This window comes from Balaenoptera musculus, chromosome 4, assembly GCF_009873245.2.
Source record: "Balaenoptera musculus isolate JJ_BM4_2016_0621 chromosome 4, mBalMus1.pri.v3, whole genome shotgun sequence".
NCBI lineage: Eukaryota > Metazoa > Chordata > Mammalia > Artiodactyla > Balaenopteridae > Balaenoptera > Balaenoptera musculus.
In genome coordinates this window covers 21,576,462-21,600,911 of record NC_045788.1, presented here as the reverse complement: position 1 = coordinate 21,600,911, position 24,450 = coordinate 21,576,462, and the positions used below count along the sequence as shown (strand labels likewise).

At 48.3% G+C, this 24,450-nt stretch overlaps 1 protein-coding gene across 1 annotated transcript in view; it reads right to left on the bottom strand.

Moving 5' to 3' along the window:
* Positions 1-9,148: 9,148 nt before the first annotated feature.
* Positions 9,149-24,450, bottom strand: part of CLSTN2 (calsyntenin 2) — a 653,573-nt gene continuing 638,271 nt past the window's right edge. Inside the window, exons 11-17 of the mRNA XM_036851859.1 lie at positions 23,759-23,907; positions 19,553-19,770; positions 15,618-15,788; positions 14,978-15,123; positions 14,724-14,847; positions 13,757-13,941; positions 9,149-11,829 (exon numbers count right to left, since the gene is read on the bottom strand). Coding sequence (XP_036707754.1) covers positions 11,635-11,829; positions 13,757-13,941; positions 14,724-14,847; positions 14,978-15,123; positions 15,618-15,788; positions 19,553-19,770; positions 23,759-23,907 — 1,188 coding nt within the window. The 3' untranslated portion in view covers positions 9,149-11,634. The remainder of the gene's footprint in view (positions 11,830-13,756; positions 13,942-14,723; positions 14,848-14,977; positions 15,124-15,617; positions 15,789-19,552; positions 19,771-23,758; positions 23,908-24,450) is intronic.

Here is a 24,450-nt window from a genome sequence, read left to right as displayed (position 1 = left end):
GGGGCTAGATGGCCCTGGGAGGCACCTGGGCGTAAGGGAAGGTCAGCAGGAATGGAGGAGCAGGAAGGAACAGGCTAAGAGAGAGAGAGAGAGAGCTGTGCTCAGCCCCACCTGCCCTCCGCAATGCCCCCAGCGCCTCTGGGTCCCATTTTCTTCATCTTAATTAAGATTACACACATTGAGCTCCAGCGCTTTGTAGGTGCTCAATAAACACCTTAGCTTCGCCTTTGTTTTGGTCTCCAGTAACAGTGCTGCTGAGTTCAGCTCTGGGGGTAACAGGGTGCCCTGATGGAGCCTGGATAGCGGCCAATTTGCCATGTCACCACCCCTCACGTCCCACGTCCCTCTCTTCCCCATGCATGGATTTAGGACAGAGCCCCAGAGAACAGTGACCCAGCTAAAGCTGTTCGTGCCATCTTACTTCATCAAATAGTCTGAAAAATAAAAACTCTCCAACGTCATCCTTACTGTGAAATTCGAAAATCATATTTATTCACCAATTCACAGAAAGTGTCGTAATGACCACCAACATGAATCAGTTTGTAGACATTTACAAGCCAAGGCTGAAAATAAATATCTGTCTATGTGTTGAATAGGCATTTAACAAATTACTTGGAAATGGCAAGAATCTGAATTGTTAGAAATTTAAAGTTTGTGATTCAAACATGGGTAAGATCACAGTCATGGGAAGAAGCCCAGCAGATTCCTGTGATGGTTCTTATTTCTTCCTATATCTTTATATACATACTGATTCTCGGTGCCCCTCACTCTGTGTCAGCCTGGAGTGGATAGGACAGCTCAATAGGCAGGGGAGGGGTGCTGAGAGAGGGTAGGGGTGTGAAAGGGCATCTTCTCTGATCTTCTGTGACTGGGCAACCCCGTTCATTGAGCAAGTTGATAGTGTGCTCTCCTGAAATTAGATTCAATGTGCTATAAGCACACAACATCCTTCTAACGAGATAGTCCAGAGTTCGCCTTGTATGACACTCATACACACACAATAGTATATTTAGCAAATAAACACATTTTTTAAATTGAAAGAATTCACTCTGAGGCAGCTGGAAGATCTCAGAAGTCTGACATGTGTCAGGTACACACTGGCCCAGCCACGGAGATACAGACGGCCACAGCGAGAGGCATTCTGGCCACACTGGCAGGAACTGCCCAGACTGTAACAGTGATCTAAGGTGATTCTATAAAATAATGCTGCTGGTCCTTCCTCTGTCTGTAGTGTCAACACCACAGAGGTTCCAAGGAGGGAAAGCTCACCGGACCTTTTCCCCACACACTGTGGTTGGGCAGCTGGGAAGAAACAGCCATCCAAGGCATCTAAATGGTGGTGGCATCTCCAGATAAGGGAGAAGGGAAAGGCAGAGAGAAGGAATTGCTAGACCTTTCAGACTGGCTGAGCCCAGAACCTTTACATTTAGTTCCAGAACTGAAGTTGGCAAAATTCAACAGAATTTCATTGAGTATTTAGGAAATGGCAGAGGCAATAAGAGGGGAGCCCCCAGCCCTGTTCCCTGTAGAAATAGCTTGCTGGAAGTTATGCAGATTTGGTTTAAGTGGGATCAACTCACTTAATGTAACAGCCCATCACTGATCACTACCAGAGAGCCAGACCCAAGACCTGCAGCTGGCTGAACACGGCACCGAATCTGGGAATCCACAAAGGCTTCTCCTCAACCAGTTGTGATGATCTACGAGGAGGATGTGGCCGACCTGCTTCTCTGCAGCTCATTTAACTTGGGGTATAGTAGTGACACTACTGAGTGTCTACTGACAAGCTGGACCATCAATTTCTAAATGCTTAGCAAACTCCTACTATGTGCCAGGCACTGTTCCAGTGCTTTGAGAGCTAGAAGTAAACAACAATAAGAAAAAGTCTAACATCCAAACCAGGGCTTCTAAGGAATTTAAAATGTGAACCATCGACATCTGCATTCTATATTTCACTTATTTCTGCATTATAGATATGTATATGACACATATATTTAGCTGTCCTTAGCTACTTGTCTCTGAGAATTTATATTTAGTATATTAATTTTCCAAATGAATGTCCCACAAAATCATTCTGACTCTTACCTTACTGACATAATGCCCATGCCAATAACATAGCACACCCACTCTAATCCCTACAGATTTCTTTGAAAACAACTGATTTCTACATGCAATTTCTTTTCTAAACAAACACACGAACTGGTTTTCTTCAATCTCATTCTGAGCCTGTCCATCTGAGTCCACCAACAACTGGTTCTGGAAGCACTGAGGTCAGGCTGGAAGCAATCAGGTGGATTGATCCATCATGACTAGTTCAACGAAGAACTGAAATCACCTTCAAACAGCTCTGACTTTGGAAGCAATTGATTTGACTGCCTCTGTGGTCATATGGCCAGACTCACCCATACTTGGCTGAAATCTGGATATGGCTTTCAATCCGGAGCAATCCTCTGGCTTCCCCGGTGAAGGGTGTCCCTGTTGCTCTCACTCCTGCACAGCCTTACCTGTTCCCTCTCCAGCTCTGAGTCACCTTTCCCCTCAATCTCTTCTCTTGCTTTTTGAGTGATCAGCCCTGGCTACTGGTCTAGCTTACCGACCTCCAAAACGCTTCTGCTTTATTTCCACCCTTTGAAACTGACTAGTGAAGATGGGCATGACCTCTCCCGAATCCCATCAATCCCATCTGCCAGAGGCTCCTCTGCAGCCGTGTAAGGGAGCTGGGGGCTGGGGCAGGGGCTCCAGATCCTTGCATTCCATATGCACCAGGACAGATGTACTTTTGTCTCCCGGGGTGGATGTGCACATTGTATTCATATCTGTGACCCCCAGGCAGGCCCCCATCACAGAGCTGTTAACGAACCCTTCCCAAGGGCTGATGCCTCCTCATCCTTTTCACTCCCTTTTCTACATGGGGGCTGGAGCCTGTAGCTGAGATTTGTGGTCGATTTTCTGCTTCTGCAAATAGACACAACCTGTGGGCTCATTTCTCTGATAGCTCTTTCCACTGGGGAAAAGAACCCTCCAATTTTGTTTGTGTGTGCATATGTGTGTGTATGTGTGTATGTGTGTGCGTGTGTGTGTGTGTCCCATTTCTGTACTGAAATGCTCAGGAAAAAGGGTCTTGGCAGCAGAGATGCATTTTCATTTCAAGATAAAAGCAAACAGACATTAGAGCCGACGTGTTTCTGTTGCCTGTGATTAACACACACTGTCTGCATTTCGGCCCTTCTCATGTCTGTTGCCCTCTTTTCATTAGTCTATTGGGGATTGAGCTTCATCTTGATGAATCTCCTCTGCAGTGAATCTGATAAAAGGGCCTGGAGAGCAGCACAGGCCTGGGGGCATTAACACAGTACGGCTTTCTCTCCTCGGATGCTGCCCATGACTTTGGGGAGGAGCAAGTGGTCTCCTGGAGGCTCACCTACCCCTGCTCCTTGCCTAAGGGCTCCTGTTACAGGTTATAGCTGGGAGGGGGTCCCTCTCCAAAAAACCCCACTCTCTTCTCTTTCCACTGTTGCCCTTCAGGTGGAGAAGGATGCACTTCCATCCTCCTCCACCTGCATTTATAAAGGACCTGAACTTGTACATGAAGAGAAGAGATGGCGGAGTCTTCCTCCATTGGAGCATCTTGATTTTTCAAACCCCATGCACTCATGGAAGTTAAGTGATCTCTGGTCTGCCGTTTACTTCAGCATTTATGGAGCACATGCAGTGGGCCAGCTGCCCTGCTAGCCACCCAGGGTGTTGCGATAGACAATACCCTCTTCTTGCTTTGAGGAGGGGGCCTGTGACGGCAGAGGAGGCAAGAGTTGGGGAGCCATACTAGCCTCACACAACCATGTTTCCCAGTGCCCTGGTCAGGCACCCCATTAGGCATCTGGGAAATGAGGGCTGTGATTCCTTTTCACTCAACTGGAAGTTCTCATGGAGTGGGACCCTGACTCTGGGGATGTGTCGGCTCAGTGGTCCAGAGGTACCAGCTCCTTCCTGCTCCTCAGAATGGCAGGAAGGAACCAGCTGGTATTGGGACATGGTTCTCTCTAGTGTTTCTGGCAAATGTAAATGGCTGGTATGTCCTACCCAGCGGCACACCGCGTGTGTCTCACCCATATCCAGGCTTCCCAATGAACACTCCCCCTTATTCGCTTACTCTACACGGTGTCCTGGCTGGATCTGAGCTCCTCACCCTCAGTCCACAATGTGTCCCTGTCCTGCCTGCCAACGAGAACAAAACCCATCCTGTGTCCAGAACTACCGAAGACCTCTCTGTCCACTTTCTGCCATCCCACTCCGCGTCCTTTTGTCCCATAGGAGCCTTTGTGATAAGCGACTAACCACAGGGAAACACATAACATGGCCTTAAGGTCTTGGGCGAGAAATGTTTCATGAGAAAATTCACAAAGAGAGGCCAGGCTGTAAATGAAATCTCTTCTGGATCTCAGCGACATGAAGAAACACTATACCTTCCCCTCTTGGGTCCGGCTAGTTCTCCCCACGCTCTCTCCCCAGCACGCAACTGGGCAGCCCTATTTGTTCTTGTTAGTATGTTCTAATTTGTTAGAGATGAGTTATTCCCCATATGATCTCTGTGGTCTCAGGAGATGGAGCATTTAATCAGAAGACCTTTTCCAAGCTGGGCTGGAGAAGTGGAATTGTCCTATGGGGCATTTGGGAGGACTCAGCAAGGAGACGGCTGAGAGGACCAAGACTGAGTCTGATCAGGAGGGGATTAGGATTCACAGGAACTAAACAGCAGATGCTGGGTCTCCCAGGCCATGTATCTGGGCTGTTTCCCAGCCCATTTCTCTTCTATGCTTCCACCCCAAGGCCCAGCACCCCAGCGCTCTGACTCCCAGAAATCCTTACACGAAGACAGATTCTGTACCCCACAGCTAGGTGTAAATGACTAATAGGGCACCAACTAGTTCCTTCCAAAGGTTGGTGGACCTTCACAGAGTTTAAGCCATAAATCGGAAAGCCAAATCAATAATCAGTGGACCTTAGGGATCTGGTTGATGGGGAAAAAGGGCATTGGTGGAACCTGGCACCTTTGCAGGTTGTAGAAATTCAAGGGCCAAGACATTGTCTGTAGGGAAGGCTGCAGGTTCGATTCTGGGTTTTGTTTTCTAATTTCAGTAACATCCAGAGTGAGTTACTGACCTTCCAAGAAAAGCCATTCATTCTCCATCCAATTTAGTGCCTGCATGGTGACGCTGCATGCGTCAGTCTCATTACAAACACAGCGATGCTGCAGTTACCTGGCAGTGTCCTTAACTGACCCCACTCCACTCCTGCCAGGTCCTGGGCGGTTCCATCAGCATAGAGGCTGTGTGAAGACCAGTTCTCCTGGTGACGCAGGGTCATTGCTGCAGTTTAATTGTTTCCCCTTAAAATACAGCCTTGAAGGAGGTTGCTCAGCCTATAGGAAGCTGGAAGGTGGCCTCCCTAGGGCTGGGTGACCTCACTACGGCTTCTCCTGGGCTGCGTCTTTCTCCAGGACGAATGGGGCCAGACCAGCAGGAAGTGGCTGATGCCCCAGGGGAGGAGTGGAATTGGGAGTAGGACCAGGGTTCTCTGAAACCACTGCTTCAGGGAGCGTGGTTTAGATCCTAGAGGGCCCGGGGTGGGCGTGGGCCAGATCGTTTGGCCCCCTCTCATCACTACACAATTCTTTTCTTATCTTGCTAACAGTCGTCTGCTCCCAATGCCAGCTTAAATCTTTCTTCTCATCCTCTACATCCGTGGTTTTCAAACCTTAGTTTGCTTCAGAATCAGAGAGCTCATTGAAACACAGATGCTGGACCCCACCCCCAGTTTCTGGTTCAGCGGGTCTTGGGCGGAGCCCGAGAATTTGTATTTCTCATTTGTTCCCAGGTGCTGCTGCTGCTCTGGTCCAAGGATACCTTGAGAACCTGGGTTCCACAGGGTGGGGTGTGAACCCGCAGCGGGTCCTCCGGAGTCAGCCCTGCTTCCCTCTCCAGCTCTGGCCTGGGGCCTCCGAGGTGCTCGCTCACTCAGGCTGTTCCATGGCTGTGGGCCTTCATGCTGGTCCCTGGATCTGGGCTACCCTTCCTAACTTCCGACGTCTGGCTGCCTGCCCTTGGTATGTAAGAACTTCCTTTGGCTGCTTTCACTGAATCCTAGACCTCGGCCATGTTATTTCTGCCCCGTAGGCAGGGTGACTGGCTTCCCTCAACAGGTGAACCGAGTCAGCCTGCGGTGGAATTAAGAAACGCATAGGGAAGCACTGCCTGCTTCCCTAGAAAGTTCTCCACTTGGCTTCAGCAATGTGTGGCAGGGCTCCCAGAATCACACCTACCACCTGACTTAGGGTGGAGAACTGCCAGAGCAAGTTATCCCCCCTCTCCCAACCCCAAACTTCTGTCCCCCCAGTCCTGACTGCTCACAGACAGCCTCCAGCAGGGCAGAGGGAACATTCCAGCAGCTTGCAAGACTAGGAGATCCTCACGGGCAGGGCCACGACTCATCCGTCCTCCCTTCCCCATTCCCGGCACCGGGTGTGGCACACCACGGGCGCTGAGCAAGGGTTTGCTGAATTACATTAAACATAGCTGCAAACATGGAATCCCATCTGTTCACTGATGGCATACAGGGGGTGTCTGATTGCTTTCTGGGGTGCTGGTGGAGGTGACACCTTCTGTCTCTTTTTGTCTCCCTGGGATAGTCAAGTTTGGCTTCTAACCCACTTCCTACCAAGTCAACTAACTCTTCTTTCTGGTTGGTGCCCAAAGGAAAACTAGAGCAAGATCTATAAAGCAGGTACAGAATAAATGCATAAAGCTAAGCAAATAAAGGCAGGGAAATGAAGGTGCTGGAGTAGACTTCAAAACTTTCATTACTCATTTCCTTTGCCTACAGCTGGACAACGGAAAGTGGTTCCATGAAAATTAAATTGTGCCCAGGGCTTTGGCTTGTCAGCCTCGATAAATGTCTGATGCAGCTAGAGAATGGTGTAGCATCCGTAGCCTGCCAGAGTACATGGCAGGAGGCTTTGGGGATCCCCCAAAGGCCTCAGAATGATCTTCCCTGAAAAGCGTCTACTTTGCACTGGTAAATTTTTTCAGAGGATTAGACCAGCTCTCTCACTTTTTTGTAAAACTGATTTGGTTAATTTAAATGAGAGGACGGTTAAGAAAAAAGTCCTCCTTTGGCTAAAATTGAATCATACAGCCAAGAAGAATGCTAATTTTGAAGTGTGCCGGGGCAGGCTTTCTACTGATTATGCTGTATTGATTCAAACGGTCACAAGACTTTTAGATCATTTTTAGAGTGATGGCATAAGCAGGGCTGAATGGAAATCAGTCTGAAATAATGAACATTCCTGCTTAGAAATCATTATGGGCTGAGTCACTGGGGGAAGGCCCTGGGCCTGGGAGCTAGCCCTTAGCTCAATGGGGTTTGTACTCCGCAGTCAGCAGGTTCCTGGACCCAAGCCTTTCAGTTCTTGAGGAATGCTTGCCTGCGTCTGAGGCAATTCAACGAGCAATAAGTATTTTTTGGTTTTGGTTTTGGTTTTGTTTTTCCCCCTGGAACATGGATTTTAAAAACAGCTTAATTAAGGACTGTGGTGTTATTTGCTGTTTATTTTGGAGGCAAAGACCACTGGGTAGCTGATGGGAGGGCCTAAGATAGTAATCTGCTTTCCCTTGGCAGCTGGAAGGCTGCTTTCCTCACACACATGGTTGAGGTGTGCAAACCATGGCCCCTGGGCAAAATCTGGCCGGCTGCTAGTTTTTGAAAGGCCTGTGGGCTCAGAAAGATTTCTCCATTTTTAAATGCCTGAAAATAAAAATCAAAAGAGTCATAAAATTTTGTGACATGTGATAACAATATGAATTCAAATTGCCTGCTTCTTTTTAGTGTTCATAAATAAAGTTTTTTGGGAAATATAGCCATAACCATTCATTTAAGCATATTGTCCGTGGCTCATCTCACGCTACCGTGGCAGGGTCGAATACCTGCTACAGAGACCACATGGCCTGCAAAGCCTGAAGTATTTACTAACTGGATCTTTACAGGTGAAGTTTGCCAGTCCCTGTTGTATAGGAACAGAGGACATTGCTTCCCCTTCAGGAGCCCATCTCCCTGCAGGGTCCAAGTCCGCCAGGCACAGCCCTTGCTACAAGCACAGTTGGGTGGGCTAAGCCCTGCTTGATAGCATGGCTGTGTACATTCAAGAAAGAGGTGGTGAAAGCAGAACCCACTCACGTTTTTGGTAGCTGGGTGAACTGGGGCCTTGGTCAGATTTATAGCATTTGATTAAACCTACTAGAATGTACTTTTCTTGTTCTTTAAGTCTGATGACCAACTAGCTGATTGCTTTACTCCGCTAGGGCAACTCATTCTGTACTGGCTTCTTCCACCTCAAGCTCCTCTTTCGCTTCCTCCCTGTCACCTGAGTCATGTGGGAGGTTCCCGCCTATGTATTTTCAACCTCCAGAGAGCCGGATCTGGTCATCCACCTGGCAAGACAAGCACTGGTCTGGCCTGTGGCCAAACTGGTCAGCTGTTCCCCCCGGTGCAAGTGTACATGTACTGCTGCTGATGTCTGGGTGAGAAGCCACAGGGGATCTGGCCACCTGGGAGTTTTGGTTCCCAGATGCCAGCAGATGGAGCCTGGATGACGCTGGGCTTGTGCATGGCATTTTCCACCTGTGGTTAGAATCTCTGCGAGAGGGCAGATCACATTACTCCCCACTCACCTGGATACTCCCCGAAGCTTCTGCTACTTTTATATAGTCTCCCCTTCTTGTTCTCACCCATGGCGCTGAGCAGGCTGCTGGGAACACGATAAGTGCCCACTGACCCAGCAGCATCACTTCAAGTGCCTTGTCCTTGGGGCTGGCATGCAGGCTGACCTCCCATGGCAGGAGTTAATGGAAAGGGCTCGATGGGAAACAAGGGGACTTGACCCCATTGTTTCTCTACATATGAGTCCAGTCACAAATGAATCAACTCTGCTGCCCTGGCCAAGCTCCACTTTCACCTGTTCCCTCCCCCCGCCCCCCCCAGCCCTGAAAAACCCATGAAGTGGTTTCACATGCCCCAAGCAGCTCACTGAGCCATGAATAAGTGATGTAGCCCTGGCAGGCAGGTGGAGGGCACCAGACCACCTTCCCCACCGCAGCCAGACCCAAAGACCTAGCAGAAGAAAGCGCTCGCATGAACACCGGACTTAAATGTTTTAAATCAAAATCCGATTCGAAAAGAATTGGCTTTAAACCTATAAATACAGTACTCATTTTACTGCCTTAATTTTGGAAGAATTCTGTTAGCTCCTAAATGCCCGGCTAAAAAGTCTCTTTTTATTTAACTAAGGGGACTGTGAGGACTCAGAATCCAAGATTTTCTCCTTGTAGATGCGCAGACCCTGCCTGATAGAAAAGGGCTATTTGACTGGGAAAATTCACAGAGGTGTCTATTTCCATTCAATGAATATAAAACCCCAAACTTCTGCCAGCGTCTTTTCTAAGGAGGGGAAAATCAGAGCATGGGTTGAGTTTGCGAATGTGTCCCTCTTCTTCCTGTGACTTCTCCTCTCCCTCCCTCTGCATTTGTCTCTTGTATGATTTCTATGCCTGACTGTTTCTCCTCTGCACCTATCAAGTCCTCTGAGGGAGGAGCTTCTTCCGCTTTCTCCCTTTCCCACAGCTGCTGGTAGAGCGCTTAGCACGTAGTAGGTCCTCAGCAATGCCTGTTAGCTGCGTGAATATGAATAGGTAGAATCAGGGTGGTAGACACTGGGCCAGGAGTGGGGAGTCCCGTCTTGTCTATGCCTCGGAACGACTCTGAGCAAGATGTTGAATCTCTGAATCTCAGTTCACTCGTCATGAAAATGGGTCTAACAACAGGCGTTCCCCACTCCCTCATGGGATTATTGTGAGGCTCAAAGGAGGAAACAGATGCAAAAAACACTTTAGGCGAAGGAAAAGGCTGCCTAAGGTGGTTTCCTCAAATCAGAAGGTTGCAAAGACCTGTCACGGATCCTCACTGGGTGGAGGTCAGACTAAAAGACATTGATGGTGGTCCCCCTTCCTAAGCTCTCTCTGAGTAGGAGAGTAGCTGTGTCTCTCTGACACAGGGAGTAGGATAAACAGATTCCGAACTTTCTTTTGAACCTGAATACCCTGTGCCTTGGGACCAGCTCTGTGCCCGTGCCAGTACGGGATGGGCTGGGGGTTGGGGTAGGGGAGAGAGGGGACAGATCATACATACTGAAGACAAAAAAAGCCCAAGACATTTGAAACAAAGACGTTCTTAGAGCCTCATGGAAGTCCTCTAACAGCCCTAGCTCTTGCCTGCTATGCTCTCGGCCAGAAAAGATCACAGACCAGTTACTATAGTAACACTTCTCCTCCAAAAGTGTCCATGTTAAGATGGAGATGGAAAACGTTTCCTTATTAAAACAAAGAAGAAGGAAAGAAGGAAATGGTTTTTGGATATATTTGCCCTCCACCCAAAGCATTGCTCCTTTTCTGAGAAGAAGAAAGAAGCTGTTATTATGGCAAAGATGCTTCTAATTTCTAGCAGTTAAATCACCAAACTCTTATTTTAGACTCAGAGCAGTTCATGCTTGTTCCAAAACATCCAAGAGGAGTGTATCTTCTCAAGAGGCAAAACTGTGAACTAGGGGACGAGGGACCCTAAGACTAGACAGTGAGAGCCTTGTCAACCTTGGGGTCTCCCTCTGGCCCGGGAGAGCCCAGCCACCCTGTCACCCAGCTCTGCGTCCACCATGAAGCCCTTCCTTCTGGTCCCTGGCTGTAGGCTTGTCACAGCTGTCACCCAGGGCAGTGGCTATGTGCAATGCTTCCTGGCTCTCATGGTGTCGTGTGGTGGGAGCCCCCAGCAGGGCAGCACCGTGGGTCTCAGCGGCTGCCAGGAAGGCAGGTTCTCAGAGAACTTTGGCTGGAACCAGGCCCTGCTGTGGCCAAGGGCCTGTTCTTGGTTTCGGACTTTTCATATGAGCTTCTGTGGCCTCAAAAAGGACAAAGGGAAAGGCTCTCCAAAATGGGAGAGCACGTGTGTGTGGCGGTGGGGAGCAGTGGGGGAAGCCTAGGCAAACCTTTCCCTGCAAACTTAATTCCACCTCGGTACGGACGTCCCTTTGAAGTGTTGAGGACTTAGACCTCGGGTGTGTGGAGTCTGACCATCCTGCTTGTAGGAAGCAGCCTGGAGAGTCAGGTGCGAAGAACCTGATGGTCGGTGTGGAGACACGGCGGAGTCAGTGCCTGCACAGTGGGTTGGAACCTCAGGGCCCTGAGAACGTGGAGCCCAGGTAGGGGAGCGACAGAAAGGCTGACCTTCTCCCCTGCAGGGAAGAGCAAACACGGTACCCACGGATCCACTGACAGGCTGCTGGGTGAGCCCAGTGCAAGAGAAGTGGGGGCCACAGGACAAAGTCCCCCCTGAAGTCCCCAGTGAGGATGACGCTGGGCTTCTGGGAACCGCCCCAGGGCTGGGAGTACCCAAGGCGTAAAGGGTGGGTTCCAGGATGCTGGGGAAGGCCTGCTGGGACCTGTCATAGAAATCAGAGGCGACGTGATAGGCTGGGGCGTACATCGGGGCGGGGCTTCCAAAAGGGACACGTGGGCGGGCGCAGACGGCCGGGCACTAGTAGGGGAGGGTGGAGTCGTCCCACTCCAGCTGGGCTTGCCTGGCTCTGCTCTGCCCGTGTCTGCCCCTGCCCACCCCGTCCTCCTCCTCCTCCTCGCCACTGCCCTCGGAGTCGCTGCTGCTCGAGCTTAGGTCTTCCTCCTCCTCCTCTTCCTCGGTCTCATCTTCTCCACGTCCCGGGGCTCCGTGTTTCTGGATGGCAGGGAGAGAAGGGAAACGCTCATCAGGGATCAAACGGAAGCCACGCTGGAGCTTAAGTTTCTCCCTCCATTAAGGAGACATTTAGGGCCCCTTGGAACTCCTTCCCTTGATGCTAAACCCTTGGGCCGGGAGATGGGCTTTCTGGAAGGGAAGTCCTTTGGTGAAAGACCAATCGGAGGGCTAAGGACAAAGACAAGCAATGGCAATTCCAAGACACAAACTCAAGGTAAATCGTTGTGTTTTAAACATTGGACATTTAAGCCGATCCCATCCATCATTGAGGGAGGCTTTCGGACCAGAGTTTTTTTTCTGGCATTTCTGAAACCTATCTACATAGGTTTCCAAGTCTTTAGTGACTTGCTTCTCAATGCGAGGATAGCATTTAAGCTTGTACTCCTCTTCCAGGTGGGAAAATCATGTCTCTGGGAGCAGAAGGTCTTCTAAGCCAAGACTCAGGTGTGCCGCCCCCTCAAAAATACTCCTTTCAGAAGGACAAAGTTCACGGTCCTCATTTTCCACGCCTGCCCCTCACCCCTGGACTTGTGTCCTCAAGCTCTACCCCACGCTTTTCCAGTCCCCTCCATCTCCCCCCAGCTTTTTGGCAATTCCAGTCAAATCTTATTTCTGGATTTATGTTTTGAGTTCATAAAGCAGCCATAAAAGATGTGAGCCCATGCTTGGCTACATCCCATCTCTGGAGTGTTTTCTCTTCTACCTTTGCCTCCCCCAGATCCTACTCATTCTTCAAGGCCTCTCTTAGGCTCCAAGAAATCTTCCCTGGACAGCCCCAAAGGTTCTCCCTGCTCATGCTTCACTGACTGCAGGCATTGCCAGGTTAGCCCTTGGTGAGCACGCTCTGGCCGGGTACTCAGACCGCTCCAGGCATAATGATCTTGCCTCCTAGGCCCAAGGCTCAGCTCTTTGAAGGTGGAAATGCTGGGGTCTGCACAGTGGTGCGCTCAGCCCTATATGTACAGCACACGCTGGGACGAGCTGACCTGCATTGGCACGCTGGCTCTGAAGTTGGAGCAGGAGGCCAGGTGAGGCGGGGAAACTGGGGACTGGCTGGGATACTTTTCTTTTCATTCCTCAGTGACTCCTCCTGATGGCCATTGACTCCCTCGCTTTCTTACTCCTGCCTTTCCCCGCACCCAGCAGCCATGGGCAGACCAAAGGGCCCGATGGAAGTGGCTTTTCTTGATAGTCATATGTCCAGATCAGGGGCATTTGGACACTCATGGGTGGATTCTGGGGGCTGATGGCCAACTGGAAAGATAACTTTAGAATCAGACAGGCGTGAGTTTGCATACTGGTGGTGCCATTACCAGCTCTGGGAGTTTGAGTACTTTACTTTCCCTCTCTGAGTTGGTCCTACCTTGGTAAATGAGGAGGGTGACTCCCACTTCACAGGTTGCTGGGAAGATTAAGTGAGGTGGTGCGTATTGAGGACCCCGAGCAGTGCTGGAGTGATGGGGGCTCAATAAATGGCAGGTGTTACCTTTGGGTTTTTGTATTAACATATTCTGAGTCTTTAAGTGAGCTCTGCAGGCAGATGGAGCAAAGCCATCTAATTTATACTGGTAGCTAATCAAAAATTCAATACTGAGTCCCTGAGAGTGAGTCAGCTCTGAGCTAAATACTACGGGGGAGGCCAGGGACAGACACCACGTGACTGCTTGCCTTAAGAAATGTCTGGTTTTGTTTGCTGGGTGAGAGCAATTCCCATGTTTTTAAGCAGTGCATGCATTTGGTGGGTAAGTGTGGCTCATGCAGGTTGAGAGGGCTGGAGGAGCCCAGAGAAGGGAAGGACCAGTGGGGCTGGGCTAGCTGGGCAGGGCTTCTGGCACAGGAAGGATGGAGCTGGGTGGAGGAGAAGCATCCCGCTCTGAGCTCCCAGCCCCCGCAGGAGGATTGTTACCTCCATGGGGTTGACCGTGATAGTAAGTGACGAGTCATCCCAATCCATCTCGGCTTCCTTGGCAGCCTCAGACTCCTGGGTGAAGTGCTGGTGGGCGATCCGGACCCGGTACATGCCCATGGCCACGACAAACACCAGCATGCACACGGAGATGATGATGACCACCGTGGCAATGCTCGGGACCACTGCAATGAGGAAGGAATTCGCAGGACGTGGTGAGCAAGCGACTAGCTCACCCTTGGGATGGAACACGATTGAAACATCCACGTGTAGGTTAAAATCAGCCCTACACTGCCCAGTTGGAGAGCTCTGGGTCGGAACCTTACTCTGTCTGGGCTTCACTTTTTTCATCTATATAGTAGACTTCATCATTCCTATCCCATGGGTAGTTGTGAGGAGCAAATGAAATCATCTATGTGAATTTCCACAGAGGCACATAGTAGGTGCTCAATAAGTGCACATTCTCTTTGATCTCTTGCTTTTTCCATCAAAGTATAGGGCAGCCCCCTTCCCCTCCCCCCGAGAGCTAGAAACTGTGGAGTTCAGTCGGGACAGACAGAAGTGCCCGCCAGATAGGAAGACAATATGGAAGGTACTGGAACAGAAGTAAGGGTGGGAGACTTTGCAATATGGTGCATACGTGTGTGTGAGCATGTGTGAGGGGCTCAGGGAAGGCTGCATACAGCATGTAACTTTGAGTTGGGTCTAAAAGGACTTGCAAAATTTTACCCCAGCCCTTTGTAGAACATCTACTATTATACATTTCTTATAACTTCTTGTGTACTTGACCTGCTCCCTCCTGAGGCCGTGAGTGCCTCAGAGCCAGGCCCATAGCTCCTCCACGGCTGGGCACCTCCTTCAGTTCTGGGCGCCTCTGGCTGCTGCACCCTAACTGTCTGTTGAGTGGATGGTCTTGAGTCACAGTCAGCACCTGGTGTCCTGAGGTCCCTCCTCCCAGGTGACCTACCTGAACTGCGCTGGATGCTAGTCTGGGACTCCGGGTGGTGGACAGACTGGAGGAAGGGCGGCTGCACGATGAGGTGGTTGACGTGCTCCTTGTCTGAGACTCTGACCTCATGGAGGACGCTGACCTGAGAAGAGCAGGGAGAGATGCTGTGGACCGGGAGTGGCTGGTGAACCAGTGGCTCCATTTCTCCCGAATAAACGAAGTGAATGAATGGGCGGGCCGGGGCTTCCCTCACCACTGCAGGACTCACTCACCTCCAAGTTGAACTCATTGCTGGTGTAGCGCCCATTGAGTTCCGAGCACTTGATCCTGAACCGCCGGGCCTCCAGGGCAGCTGGACGCCAGTTGCGGTAGCGGATGTGACGTAGCACCTGCTCATAGCGGCTCATGGAGCCCACACCTGTGTCAAGAGACCACACCTGTCATAAGAAGGCAGAAGAGGGGCTGGGGAGACAGGCTGTAGCTGCTGGCGGTGTGGGTCTCCTGAAGTCGGTGAGGGTAAGGGCTCAGGGTGTTTAGGGGCAGACAATGTGCCAGTGCAGACATTCTAAGGAGCCAATTAAACTGAAGCACAGAATTTCCACCTAGATTGGGCTCTGACCAGAATGTTTGGCCTCAATCTGCCAAATGTTGCTGTAATACTTGCTGAGATCAAACATGATAAGAGCAGGCACCCGCTTAGTTTCTACAGATTTCCCCAGGAGTGGAACGGGAGCCAAGTCCCCAGGACACTGGAGTAGCTCGCCAAAGGAGGGGCTAGAAGTCCACGCTTTGAGGTCAAGAGTTCCCTCCTGACCCACCTCCACAGGAGGTGGAGCTGCCATCACACTCATGACTCCCTGGACAAGGCCACTGAGAAGGGACCACTGGGTGCAGGACTGAGCACGGCCTTACCGTAGATGGAGTAGCCGGCCGTGGAGTTGGTGGCGTCCAGGTGTCGCTGGTGGAGCTCACTGTGGTTGAGCTCCAAGCACTCCTGTTTGGGGTCCAAGTCCCCTCCCAGCACTAAAATGTCACAGAAATCTAAGTTGTGAAGCATTTCTTCAAAAACTGCTGATTTGGGGGCTGTGGGAAGACAGACACGTGGAAAACACAGGAGTGAGGACAGCTCAGATTATGGTCCTGACACTTCCTCCTCCTCCTCCATGACTGAACCCCAGGTTCAGGCTGGATCAGGAGGAGAGGCTGGGCGATCCCAAATATCACCTCCACTGCTCGGACGGATGTCCAGGCAGCCCTTGAGGCTGGGCGGCACGAATTTATGTGAAGAGCGTGAACACAGCAGTCAAAAGATGTGAATTTGAATACCAGCGCTGCTCCTGAGAAGCCGTATAGTATTAGAGAAACCACCTACCCCTCAATCTGCTTATCTGTAAAGAGGGTAAGGGCATTGAGAGGATTGAGAACAATGTGTTGCACAGGATAGATGCTCAAGAAGGATTGGTCTCCTTTGGGACCAGAGATGAGCGCCCCTCCACCAGGCTCTCATAGCTTTCCCCGCGTGGTCATGGTGTGTGTCTCTGTCTCTCCCAGTGGACTCTGCGCTTCTCAAGGGCAGAAGCGCTTGGCGTGACTAACTCTTCAGTATCTGAGGGGCTGGCATGGAGCAGTATGACGACACATTGCTCAAGTGGAGCTGCACTGGTGATATAATTAAATAAGTAAATTGGATAGTCTAGTTGGCAAGCTGTTGCATCCCTTGGCAAAGTTCCTGGGGCAAGGGTAGGCTGAGACACGCCATCCTCTTCTCCAGGGTGGGCAAGGTGTGGAAGTAAGTGGTGGGCTCCTGCTCCCAGAGTTTTTGCCTTTGTGGCACCAACCCTACCATTGACAGAGGACACCCCTCCCCTTGCCCGTTTATGGAAACCTGGTCCTAGGGCTGGAGACTAGCCAGTCTGGTCCCTCTTCTTCACTGCAGTGTGGCGCTGACCTGGAAGTGCCTGCTCCCTACCCCCAGCCTCCAGGGGTGGCCTTTAGTGTGGAGGTGGGAGCACTTTCTCCATCACTAGAACTGTTGAATGTAATTGTCGTCTGTGGACTTTATCCTGGCATCTGTCCCAGGCCCCGGCAACATGGCAGTCAGCAGACCCATCTTTTCAACCCTTGTTCCTGTCTTTCTGGTTCCTGGACAGCCTAGCTGTCCTTGCCTGATACTATGACCCCAAGTTTCCCAGAGGAGTGTCTGAGTATTTGAATGCTGGACAGGTTGGCAGTCCTAAATGAAAATCCTACTTTAAAATAAAAGTGATTAGTAGTTATGGAGTCCTTGCTATACACTAGGCACAGTGCAAAGGAAATCCTAACAGACAGACACTAGAGGGGGTACTATTACTATTCCCATTTCACTGATGGGGGAATGGACAGTCCATGGGGTGGGGTGGGGTGGATTGCCTGGGGTCACACAGACAACAGGGGAGGAGCTGGATGGCAACCACGACTTTCTGATCCCACACTTGGTGAAAGTCTCAACCTCTGGGCTGGTGGTCTTCGAATATTTTTGATCTTGCGGGCTTTTATTGAAAAATCTGTGAACTAGAGATCATTTAAATAAGTATATTTACTCATTAAGCAGACTGGTGTATTTTGTGCGTGATAAAACATTTATGAAAACAAATTTTAAAAGGATTCACAAAAAGTGAGAGAGCTATTTTAAATAATTATTTTATTTTGTTTAATTTTTAAGGGATACCAGAAACATTTTTTGCTCTCAATGGATATATGTTGTTATAAATAATTTCGTACACTTACTTTTTAAATGCTTGCCAATCTCAATGGCTTCGTGTAGCGTTGGCAAAATCTAAAAGCACATTAATATACACTTAACGAAGTCTGTCATTAATAATGGTACACATATATCTCTCTTTCAAATGGCCTGTGGTTTCTGGGTTTTCTTGGGAGCCGTACTCTTGTCAGGTCAGGTTGGGTCATCCTGGCTCCTATGGCCCAACTGCTGACTGATTGCTCACCCTAGGTAGGGGCCGTGTTCACCCCACCATTTTCTCTCGTTCTCTTGCGCTTGCATATGGACAAAATCTTCCATCAGTTTCCCTGATTCCCACTGTGCTGAAGGGACTGTACTGGACTCAGGGACTTACCGGCAAATCAATAAGTTGGGCTCTGGAGGAGATCCTTGTCTGGTTTAATAAACAGATAATCACCACCGAGGGCTCGCCAATGTGTGTGAGAGAGAGTGCTAGTGGCTGGAAGCGTACAGAGTGGTTGGGCGTGTACAGTACCAGCCTGGGGTCAGGGTGGTGGGGTCTTCTGGAAGAGAGGTGGAAGGTAGAGATTTTTGTCAGCAATAATGGGGAACGGGACAGAGAGGGACCTTCCAGACCGAGGGTAGAGAGTGAGTAGACATGTAAGCTAACACAGAGGGAGAGAGGCGTGTGGTGTCATTGGTACTGAAACAGCACAAAGAGTGAGTCGATGAGGGCAGAAGATAGTGGTGGAGAGGGTCACGGGTGGCAGATGCCATTAGCCTGCTTGTTTACGGCACCCATAATAATGATTATTCTTACAACGATATAAGTGAAATTTTAAAAGTACTAACAATAGCTCTCGGGCACTTGGCTATGCAGTCTGCATGCACCTCTCATAAACAGAAGGTGAGATGTGGACCCAGATAATTGCTTGTCCCTGTGTTGCCTATAGGCTGATGTCAGGCCTCGGGAATCCAGATACTCTCAGGTATGGCCTGCAGCCACCACAGTCGGAGGCCCTTCCTTCTCCTGTCTGATATTAGCCACAGATGAGGGCAAGAGGGAAGATCACACGACCTAATGCACCTTGGAGTGTAACTGGGAAATGGTCCTGCCCAGACAGGTGGTATAACACCATCTATTTTTGTGAGCTAAGAAGGGCTGTCTTGCCAGGCATCCCATTTGCTGGGGACCAGCGTGGTTTAAGGCAGTGGGTAGTTAGGATTATTATAGAAGCAGCCCTTCGGGAACTCAGGCCCACTGGCACTAGCACATCGTTAGCAGCTGCTTTGGGAGGGGGAGGGGGAGAGGGAGAGTTGAAAACATTCTTTTGGAGGAGGCAGCAAAGGATGGTTCTCAAACTCATATTCCCCCCGTAGATCTGGGCCCCAGGTTTTCCTGCCTTCCTTCCATATCCTTCCATCCCTCTCCCCCCACCAGCCGAATATTATGTATCTTCAGTGCAACTCAGTGTTTCTTCCTGGCAGACAATTCAAATTGCTTTTACTGAACAACCCTCCCAACAATGAAACTGTTAGAAAAAGCAACTGGAAAGTTCCCTGAGAGTTGAGAGTGATATTGCTGAAGGAGACTTTTATGGGGTATATATTAAGATGCAGCTCTATTTTTTTCTTCATGCTTCTTTAACTTCTCTTCTCATTACCAAAATAATACACGTCTACTACAGAACATTTTGCAGTTGTAGAGAAGTGAAGGGGAGTAGAAACAAATTGGCTCTTTTTCTGCTTCTCAGAGAATATCACTGTTAGCATTAGGTGTGTTTCCTTCTGGGCATTTTTCTACATATTTTTTTTCTTGACAGAGTTGCGATCACTCTACACGTAGCTACTCTGTAATTTGCATCTTGCTTTTTTTTTAACTTACTGTTTGGCATAAGTGCCTTCCCTCCAGCATCATACCTCTTCTATGGGGGTACCACAATTTGCTAAGCCATTCATTCCTCTCTGTTATTTATCTGCATTGTTTCCAGGCTTTTTTGTTCCATTATCATAAATTACCCCGCTATGATGAACAATACCTCAGTTGTCCCGAAGTGTGATTGACGAGAATCATACTTTACGTGAGAATTTAAGGTTCCACCCACCCCAACCCAGTGTGCGCCTGTACCTGTGGTCTTCAAGTCACCGGGGTCCTCGGCTTTGGCGAAGGTGCTCACAATCTTGATGTCGGGGAAGAGGGTCACCCCTTTGGCGCTTTCAAACTGGGCAGTGGGTCTCCAGAAGCGGTCCGTGCCATGGAGGGTGATCTGGGGCTCGACGGCCTGCAGCACCATCACGTAGGCGTCCACGTCGGGGAGGCTGATACACACATCTTCTCCAAAGCACCTGGGAAAACAGCAGTCACCGCAACTGAAGAGCAAACCCTGGAATCATCCGGCCACGGACAAAGCTACATACAGCCACCTCTAGTCCTCAACGAGACATCCTGACTGCCTGAGAGCCTCTGAGGATGTCAACAGACATTCAGATTCAAAGCCGCATTTTAGTTAAAACTACTAGCAATCTAGGGACTTGAAAAGATTAGCTCCTGGGTGAAATAGGAATTTTCTATACCAGCAACAAGTAACCATTAGACCTTTAATTATCCTTTAACAAAGCAATCAATGGCAACATTAATTAGACAGCAACTGCTTGTTATGTGCATAAGGATTTGGTAAATAAATTGTTGTCTCGCTGGTTAGTTACAGCCATCTTACTGAGTGAGACCCCAGGGCTAAACTCTCCTGCCTGCCGGAACAGCGTATATGTTCTCTCTCTACAAGGATATCACACAAGTGCGGTGCCTCTTCCAGATGTGCCAGCAGACTGCTATTGTAATCATACTACTTTTTCCTGATACACTGCCACAAAAATATCTGGGAGCCAGAGTGGTGTGACAACAAGAGCAAAGCCTCGAAAGTGAGACAGGCAAGGGTCCGTGCCTGGCTCTGCCACTCCTGGGCTGGGAGGCTCTGGGCAAGGAGCACGACTCCTGTGAACCTCAGTCTCTTCATCTATACAGTGGGGATGAATAATTAATTACCTTATAGTAGTATGGCTTAAATGCAGATGACATGTAGATAGGAAGCTGCCCAAGAGCCTGCATCATGGTTGGAGCTCAGTAAATGTTGACAGATCTGACAGTGTCATTAGACCTCATCAGGCATGTGTGTCACTGGCACTCTCTGCTGATCATCTAGACCGAAGACCTAAGCTGAAATGGAGAACCCCAGGGTCTAGAGAGATGCTCTGGGAATGATGGGTGGACACCAGCTGGTGGCAGCCATCAACTTGCATCCCTTGGCAAAGTTCCTGGGGGAAGGGTAGGCTGAGACACTCCAACTTCTTCTCCAGCGTGGGCAAGGTGTGGAAGTAAGTGGTGGGCTCCTGCTCCCAGAGTTTTTGCCTGTGTGGCACCAACCTTACCATTTACAGAGGACACCCCTCCCCTTGCCCGTTTATGGAAAACTGGTCCTAGGGCTGGAGACTAGCCAGTCTGGTCCCTCTTCCTCACTGCAGTGTGGCGCTGACCTGGAGGTGCCTGCTCCCTACCCCCAGCCTACAGGGGTGGCCTTTAGTGTGGAGGTGGGAGCACTTTCTCCATCACTAGAACTGTTGAATGTAATTGCCGTCTGTGGACTTTATCCTAGCATCTTTCCCAGGCCCCGGCAACATGGCAGTCAGCAGACCCATCTTTCCAACCCTTGTTCCTGTCTTTCTGGTTCCTTCTTCTGGCTCCAGGTGCCAGGTGACTCCCTTTCTGCTTCTCAGGAGTTTTTCTGGGGTCCCCTTCCTAGCTGCCCTCCCAAGCAGCTGTTTGGCTGAGAAATGATTGGATAGGCCAGTAAGGGTGTTATTTAAAGGTCACAGTGATAGTCTCATCTCCTTAATTTAACTCTGATCCCTGGGGACAAGAATCATGCCTTTTCTTTCTCTTGCATACTCATGGTATTTAGGAGCTCTATCAAGGCTAGGTTGGTTAATTTAATTCAATTAATAGACATTTGTTGAGCATGATACTATACACAGAAAAATCCTAAAGATGCTACCAAAATCTATTAGAACTAATAAATGAATTCAGTAAGTTGCAAGATACAAAATTAATATACAGAAATCTGTTGCGTTTCTGTACACTGACAACAACCTATCAGAAAAAGAAATTAAAAAACAATCCCATTTACAATTGCATCAAAAAGAATAAAATACCTAGGGATAAATCTAACCAAGGAGGTAGAAGACCTCTACTCAGAAAACTACAAGACACTGATGAAAGAAATTAAAGACATTACAAACAAATGGAAAGATATACCATGCTCATGGATTGGAAGAATTAATATTATTAATATGACCATACGACCCAAGGCAATCTACAGATTCAATGCAATCTCTATCAAAATGCCAATGGTATTTTTCACCAAACTAGAATAAATAATTCTAAAATTTGTTTAAAACCATAAAAGATCTCAAATAGCCAAAACAATCTTGAGAAAGAAGGGCAAAGCTGAAGGTATCACACTCCTGACTTCAGACTATGCTACCAAGCTAGAGTAATCCAAACAGTATGGTATTGGCACAAAAACAGACACATAAATCGATGGAACAGAGAGCTCAGAACTGAACCCATGCATATATGGTCAATTAATCAATGATAAAGGAGGCAAGAATATAAAATGAGGAAAAGACAGCTTCTTCAATAACTGGTGTTGGGAAAACTGGACATCTACATGCAAAAGAATCAAACTGGACTACTTTCTCACACCATACACAAAAGTAAACTCAAAATGAGTAAGACATGAAACCATAAAACTCCTAGAAGAAAGCATAGGCAGTATGCCCTTTGACATCAGTCTTAGCAATATTTTTTTGAATCTGTCTCCTCAGGCAATGGAAGCAAAAGCAAAAATAAACACATGGGACTACATCCAACTAAAAAGCTTTTGCACAGTGAAGGAAACTATCAACAATTTAAAAAGCCAGCCTGATGAATAGGAGAAGATATTTGCAAATAATCTTATATAGTGAGGGGTTAATACCCAAAATATACAAAGAATTTATACAACTCAACAGCAAAAAACAGATAACCCAATTAAAAGATGGGCAGAGGACCTGAATAGACATTTTTGCAAAGAAGACATACAGATGGCCAACAGACACATGAAAAGATGTTCAACGTCACTAATCATCAGGGAAATGTGAATCAAAACTACAATGAGGTACCACCTCACCTCTGTCAGAATGGCTAATATCAAAAATAAAATAAATAAAAAGTGTTGGCGAGCATGTAGAGAAAAGGAAACCTCTAAACACTATCGGTGGGAATGTAAATTTGTGCCGCCACTATGGAAAACAGTATGGAGGTTCCCCCCAAAAACGAAAAATAGAACTGCCATATAATCCAGCAATTTCACTTCTGGGTATTTACCTGAAGAAAATAAAAATGGTAATTTGATAAGATATATGCACACTAATGTTCATTGCAGCATTATTTACATTAACCAAGATATGGAAGCAACCTAACTGTCCAAGGATAGATGGATGGATAAAGAAGATGTGGTTTTATATATTTATGGTGTGTGTATATATGTATATATATATGTATATATATATAGTTTATATATATTTATGATATATATTTTTAATATAGTATATATTTAACATATATTAATACTATATTAATAATAAATGATGTATATATATATATATATATATACACACACAATGAAATATTACTAAGTCATGAGAAAAAAAAATAAAATCTTGCAATTGGCAACAACACGAATAGCTCTAGAGGGTGTTATGCTAAGTGAAATAAGTCAGACAGAGAAAGACCGTATGGTTTCACTTATATGTGGAATCTAAAAAACAAAACAAAAACAAACTCATAGATTCAGAGAACAGATGGTTGCCAGAAGGGAGGGGGTTGGGGGTAGGGTGAAATAGGTGAAGGAGATTAAGAGGTACGCACCTCCAGTTATAAAATAAAAAATCCACAGGGATATAACATACAGCATAAGGAATATGGTCAATAACATTGTAATAACTCTGTATAGGGACATATGGTTACCAGACTTATCATAGTGATCATTTCATAGTGTATGTAAATATCAGATCACTAAGCAGTACACCTGAAACTAACAAAACATTGTATGCCAACTATATTTCACTTAAAAAAAAACAACAAAAAGAGAACACAGATCCATTGGGGTGTCCTCATAGGGAGAGCAGAGAAGCTGCCAATAGTTGAAGAGAGGTGAATCCTGTTTTGCGAGAGAACATTCCCAGGGACCATCCCTGATGCCTTGGCTGAGCCCCAGGCTGCCCGGCGTCCACTCACTGGACCTTGGAAGAGACTTTCAGGCGCCGCACACCCGCGGTTGGGAACTGCCTGGAGTTGATGTAGGAGACCTTCTGGAGGGCATGGTTGATGTTCCCAATGTCATCACCTTCCATCACCAGGACAGACTGCGAGGGGTTGAAATGATACTGGAAGACAGAAAGCAGTATCACAGGAGAGAATGATCAACCATGTACCCAGTCTCACGGAGACCCTCCATCTCCACGCAAAGACCACTAAGGCCCGCAGAGGCATCTTCAGAGCATCTGCAAGTGCAGGAGCTGTGTGCACAGGTAACTGTTTTAACCCCTCAAGCAATACCTGCTGCCCTCTGGTGGCCTTCGGGACCCTCCTCTTTAAGATTCCCCGCGGATTATAAACTCCTGGTAATATCACCGGCAGCCACAGGATGAATTCTGAAATCCCAGACACAGTGCTCTTGGGGCTCAGCCTTTGGTGGGCTCATGCTCTGGGCTACTATGGGGTCCTTCCCAGAAACTTTCAGCTCTTGGACTGCCACCCGCTCAGCTCATAGCCCGGAAACCTGGGGCTTTTGTTCCTTTTGCGGTCTTGACTTTGGCCTTGAACTGCTTCCCCATTCACCCTGCACTCCACCTCCTGACCCATGTCCCATCTTTTTAGTTTCCAACCTTAAAGTTCATTTTTAAGTTAATGGCCTTCCTTCTCTCTTA